Source organism: Morone saxatilis, unplaced genomic scaffold (assembly GCF_004916995.1).
Source record: "Morone saxatilis isolate NCDOM2014 unplaced genomic scaffold, NCSU_SB_2.0 Contig19, whole genome shotgun sequence".
In the NCBI taxonomy this organism is placed as follows: domain Eukaryota; kingdom Metazoa; phylum Chordata; class Actinopteri; family Moronidae; genus Morone; species Morone saxatilis.
In genome coordinates, this window is record NW_023339751.1 from 24,571,271 (window position 1) to 24,577,914 (window position 6,644).

A 6,644-nucleotide genomic window follows, 5' to 3' on the forward strand; every position below is an offset into this window, starting at 1 on the left:
AGATCATGATTTGACCAAACTGTTCCATCACTACCAGCTTGTTTCTACTGACTTGTTCTGTCCTCTGTGTTAGACGGACTGTTCTGGGGCCCTCAGTTTGGTGTACTGTATTCTACTGTCTCTACTCACTGGCAGGTGTTGTTCGTGGCGTCCTCAGGACAGTGTCCAGAGCAGTAGCAGCTGAGGAAACGGGCGGCGTCCTCGGGAGCAATGGTCGAGTCCTCGTCAGGCCGCCGAGCCTCAGGTTTCACCCCCGTCCCCTGCAGGACGTGGTCCGGGTTCTGACCTGCAGCTGGACAGAGACACAAGAGTTAAATGAAGAAAGAGACACACTGTACATTTAGTCCAGGACTTTTGGAGAACGGACTTCAGGTCAGATCTATCCTGCCGGAGGTGAAACATTCCTTCTCTATCGGCAGGACAACGGTCAGAGAGGAAGAGAAGGACATGTGACAAAGCTCCATTCAAGGACCAATGGCTATTTATACTGACCAGGAATCACTGCACCAACAACTCAATCATAATCTTTACATTTCAAAAGGTAACCAGATCAGGAGTTAGAGGTGACAGCATGCAGGTAAAATCATTGTCTTTTTAAAGGTCGTTATTTTAATCGTGTGCTCATTTTAGTCACTGTTTTAAATGGGAATCAATTATCAAAGGAACTTATTTCAGACACTTTACTCATTTGACTGCAATTTCTCTCTTGTAGTCTCCCCTCAAATTCTTCTTTTCCTTTTTATACGCATATTAATTACAATTATTGCATCACTGATGATCTTGGTCCTACACAGAAGGAAAATAACAGACATTATAAATCACAAAAACTAATATCATTATCCCGAACAACAGTCTCTTCCATGTTGGACAACAACTCAGAATTATTTTCAATATTCATTAACAGATGTTTTCATTAACCCTCAATTTACCCTCAAAGTATTCCCCTGTGGCCTCCATGTCTTTGCGCCTTCATACACCTACTGACGCGAGTGATGTAGGACATCAAACGAGCAGAAGTAGCTTTCTGCTGTTAATGTCATTTTTCATCTCACTGATTTAAATCTTCACATATTTGTATTGCGATTTAACTGTCTTACAATATATCGTTACATTCCTAATCAACAGAGAAGATACTGAGTTGGTACCAGCAAATGCTACAAGTCAAGATATCCAATTAGTAGATTATTTTTCTATCAGTCGACTGATTACTTTAACTTTATCAGAGAGAGAGGATGTTTATGAAAAGAACTGACAGATGGAGGGGTTCTGCCTTTTCATGCAGCTCTGTTCATCCTTTTCTTGACAGCCTTTCACCTTTACTGCCTTCTTCTGTTTATCTCCATTCCTTCTCTAATCCCTCTCTCTTCTGTCGTCCCTCATGCAGGACTGGGTGATCTCTCTCCTCCCACACCCCCCTTCCTTTAAACACTTCTTTCCTTTTCTTCTCTTCAGCCCAGAGGAAAAACACTCTGAGGTGTGTAGACGTGCATGTTGTCATGTCTGGACACGAACTACCTGCACACCTACACTTTGAGCTGCCTGGTTGCCATGGTTACAGTCAGTCTGTCTCTATCTCTACTTCCACCTCGGAGTAAAACCCGGTCCTGTGGTTCAGAGACGGAGCTCAGTTAAATTCTGTCTAAGTGAGTCTAACCAGAGAACCTACGGTGACTCTGCAGATCGGAACGCAGACTCTGACTCATGTTTGACGGGCGAACGGAGGAAAAACAGAAGAAACGACATCTGCCTCACACTAAGCTGACTCGGCACAATAAACTGTAAAAAATAAAATAATCAAAATATTATGACAATAGCAATATGGCCACGTGCAATGTCCAAATCCCAGGAGGTGCAATTTTTTAAAGAAGGTAAAGGAAAACAGCATTATAATGAAGTACTGGCCTACAAATCTTGCTCTTCCTCTCTCTTGTTGAGCCGGGGAGGAGGGGCCAACTTTGAATTGTGTTTTCAAAAACAAAAACAGACAAATCCAACTTAGTCTGCCTTTAAAGCTGATTGGTCTTCAGCTCTTACTGACCTCCCTGAGTGGAGGCAGAGGAGGAAGCTTCACATGATTCTTTTTTTTTTTTTTTTACAGCTATAAACTGCTCAAATGAAAAACATGAAACTGAAAAATAAAAAAGACAAACTGAGCAATGATGTCATCACTGTCTAGACCTGAAAAACCTCACGTACGGTTTCTCCCTGTCCTCTCCCCACCTCCCTCTCAGGTCAGGACAGCTCTGATTGGCTGAAAAGTTATAACGACTGGAGCAAGGAGGAAGTAGAAGTAAAGGGATGGTGGGTGTGTTGAGGCTGGAAATGGCTGCTCTGTTTCTGAGTGTGTGTGTGTGTGTGTGTGTGTGTGTCACCATCCACATGTGTGCTTAATTGTGCCGGCAGTCAGAGTGGAGACTGAGGTCTGGCAGAGAGCACGCTGGGTAATCAGACTCCCTCCATGTGCTCTTAAAGTCACAGCGCTGCTTTTGACTGACTGTTTATTTACATGCAGCAGCAGCATCATCAAACACTCTGATGTGCAGCCGTCAGCTGCCGTCTTTTCTCATCTAAACATCTGATGAGCCGCAGGAACAGTGAACGTGAGGCTGGGTGCGAGGATGAAGCCTCCACTGTGGCAGACTAAAGTTAGCTGCTCTCATGCAGAGAAACTTTTACGGCTGTGAGCTGGTCAACAGTGACTCACTGACTGCAAATATGCAAAGTAATAAAGATGATATGATCAAATGCTATTGATGCTCTCAATGAGACAAAGAGAAATCAAATGTGCTAAAGAAAAACGAAGAACAAACAGCACATTGAGTGCATAAAGACTGTGAACAGTTAAAAGCTCAGTGTACTGTAATTTAAGACAAGGAAAAGCAGCAAATTTAAGAACTTGAAACCATGACTTTGTGTGGCAAGTGACAAAGCATTATCAAAGCAGATTCATGTTTTGATATTCAACTAATAAAATAATCAATTAATGTTAATCGCTAAAATTGTATATACTGTTGGGAAGTGTAACATAAATGTAGTGGAGTAGAAGTAGACAGTAATATAAAAATGGAAAACAATGGGGGAAAAAAATAAAGACAGATACCTCAAACGCATACTTAAGTACAGTACTTGAGTCAATATACTTTAGAGAGTGCTTGTTTTACCTGTTAAACTACAGCAGTGTATATGAAAAGAGCCAGGACGAACGCTATCTGAAAGTCATTGTTATCTACTCCTCTGTGCTGTAAACGTACCAGACTCTGAACCGCCCTGAGGTGATAAACTCCACCCGCCTGTTACACCATGAATGGTTAAACAAACAGGTGATATGTAAATACTGTGTGACTTTACAGCAGGTCTGAGACCAGTGCTGTTGTAACTGACAAACTAACATGAACTTCCTAAGATGACGTTTGATTCACTGTCACTGAACAGCAGGGAAAATAAAATGAATAAATAAAATAAATTAGAGCTTCGATCGGGCCCCCCCACCCCCCAAATTCTATGAGAGCCCAAACAAGCCTAAACCACCGAATCTGTGCCTGAGCCCAAATTTATTATCAACTTAAAAATAAATAATTTAGATAGTTTAGTATGTAATGTACATTGTGCATATAATATAGTGCAAATCATTATCAAAACAAATGCATAACAAATTCACTCATAAATTACAGCTGCATGCATTATTAATGCAGTTTTTTAAAATCTCATTCTGTCCGAGCCAGAACCGAGCCTGACCTACGGCAGTAGTTTTGGAAAACCCAGGTCAGGGCCAATCAGGTTTGGGCAAAGAATCCAATGGAAAATATTCAGTTAGCACGGCCCCTGATTTGAACTCTGCAGGGAATCATCAGCATGTCCTGAGTGTCGCCTGCTGCTCCAACCAGAAGCAAATAACAGTGGAGAGGAGGGAGGGAAGAGAGAACAGATCAGCTGTCAACCACACCGAAACCCAGAGAGAACGATCAGTGTTGCCTCCCCCGCTCCACTCCCTCCTCCGACCTTGGAAACGAGGGATAAAGACAGGAAGAGAGGGAGGAGAGGAAGAACCAGTGTATGAGATGTGAAAAAACACAAACTATCTCTCAGTGAAGAGATGTAAGAAACAGCGCCCAATCAAACCCTCCAGTGGTTGAATTAAATTCTTGATGTCAGGACTCGACTCAATGAACAGAAGAGGGGCACTATTTTTACTCCAGCTCTGACTCTAGTGCACTGTGTGCCAAACCACCGGCTTAAATCCTTAGAGCCCTGAAATGCAATATGAGAGCTAAATGTTGATGAAGGTCACAATAGGACTAGTATGCAAAAAAAATGAAATGAGAGAGTAATTTACTGAGTGAATGTCACTGGTTTAATGTTTTTTGTAGTAGAAAACTAACAGTAGTTAGTCTGTACATGAGCATCATTTGCCTCTTTGTTGCAGTGTTACTGTTAGCAGAACTTGAACTTTGAGATAAGTCTAGTGTGTGTTGTAAACCGGCACTGTGCCCTCGCGGCCGACGTCCCGAGAGGAGAAGCTAGTTCTTTTGTTACAAGCCGTCATCACTTCTGCAGGTCAACAGGAGACACATCCTGAACTCAATCTCAGCTCATCAAATCCACCCCCAGGTACAACATCCTGCACGACTTTTGTCACCTCTTTGTCCCTCAGCACGGTCACTTGATGACCTGAACTCAGTCACAGTACACAACTCAAACTGCGTCTTAAAAACTTTTCTACTGCTGCCAAACACTTTGGAGTTTGTGATGAGGGGTAACCTTTTTACATCCACGCCTGAAGAGTCATTTCAGGTTAAATGACTGTTTGAGATATGACCATACTGTTTTTGCTTTGCGGAGACATCAGGATTGGCAGCAGTACTGAAGCAATCACACTTATGTTATGCTCTTATTTTGAAGGCCTCCTATGTCAGAGAGTTCACTTCGGGTTTATTTCACATCCTCTACATAAGCTAATTATGATGATGTAATCAGTTTGTCAGTACATAAAGACAAACGATTCCTCAGTTTAGTCAAAACTAGTGACTCTGGACATGTCTTCAAGAGAGTGTATGTTCTGTCTCAAAAGAGGAGGAGCACGATGTAAAAAACAAAAAAATATACCTAATGATCATGTTGTAATAATACATTAAACATTTTCACCGTCAATTCTAGTGTCTTTATAGGAGAATATTATCTGGAAATAAAAATGAAGATACACATAATTGAAAACTTAGTCGACAGTACTTCTGTGCATCCCTGAGTAGGGTCTACAGGTATTCCTTTAGCAATAATGTAGGGAGCTATGGCTGTGAACTCTACCGAATTAGTATAAGACCAATATGTGACTGGTTCTACACACAGTAGTATTATACTGTGTCTAAGGGCAGCCTTAGCCTGTGAGACAAAATAAAGGGCAAAATAAGTCCACACAGATTGCAATACAAATTGTGATCTGGAAAACAGAGCTAAATGTCATCTGGATTTTATCCAGACACGAGACACAAGGACAAGTGTAAATGGTCCGAGTGTTCCTGTACTTGATCTTTGTAATGAAAATAAAAATGTTTCAATCTGCTGCATTAAATCCAAACTCAATCTCATTCCATTCTTCTCCTGTTTGCTTTACACGTTTACAACAGAAACCTTTTTCATTAAAACAGCGCCTACAAACACCATCACTACTCTGTCCTGCTTCCTCGCACAGATGTTTATTTGGCTGAGCGTGCGTTGCCGTGGTGACGGCAGGCAGCTGAAAGCCTCTCAGTGAGGCAATTACCATCAGTCACTCGTTAAAACCTCAAACTGAGCAGACAAGAGTCGAGCTGTGAAGTAAACCTGCCTTGTGATGTTGTTTTGGTAATTTGTTTTTTATCAAGACGATACCACAATACAATCTACAACACATAAACACATCTTCAAAGAAATTAACATGTCTATAGGATATAAACAGTAAGAAAAGAGATGCAGTGTTACTAAATTTCTAAGAGACTGTTCAGACTGAGTGCAAAGTTTTTCACCAGCTGGAAACTATTCTGTTACTGGAAAAGATCGATGAGACTTACGATATAAAGCAACATGTTTGTGTTTGGTTCCAACACATTTTAGTTCAAGAGTAAAATTAGCCTCGTTGCGACTCTCAGTCTTCACAAGCTGCCGCAAATAAACTCCAGAGGGGGGAAATAAACACTGTTTCAAAGGGTGAATATGTCTCCAGAGGGACTGAGGGATATTTCCGGAGAACAATGGCTGTTTGGAGCATTTAGCGCCGCTGACAGCTCGTACAGAGCCATAGAGGAAATGGTTAATGTGCAGAGAGGAAGTGAGAGCGGCAACAATCAGTTCAACAGCTTCCTGCAGGGAGGAGTGGTGGACGGGAAGGTGAGAGAGTTTCTGAGCCCGATACTGCTGCTGATAGTGGAAACCTCAGTTACGTACATGTGAACTGAGATTTTATTCTCTTCAAAGCTGCAGCCATTCTTCAGTCCATCAACAGTTTCTGCAGGTTTCAACAGGTTCAATTTAAGACCATTTTTAAGACCACTATGAATGCAATTTAAGACATTTTTAATGCCCATACTGGAAAAAAAAAGTACAAAGGATATGAAGGAAAATCAGTATTGGCTTCATGTTGGCTTTGCAGTTGTTACAGCATGATCAATACA

The 6,644-nt window shown here is 41.6% G+C and overlaps 1 protein-coding gene across 1 annotated transcript in view; it reads right to left on the minus strand.

Annotated features, from left to right (window-relative positions):
- LOC118329308 (bone morphogenetic protein receptor type-1A-like) overlaps positions 1-6,644 on the minus strand; it is a gene marked incomplete in the record, with an annotated part of 45,538 nt that overhangs the window by 10,105 nt on the left and 28,789 nt on the right. The window contains 1 exon segment of the mRNA XM_035663419.1: positions 130-292. Within this exon segment, the coding sequence (XP_035519312.1) occupies positions 130-292 (163 nt within the window).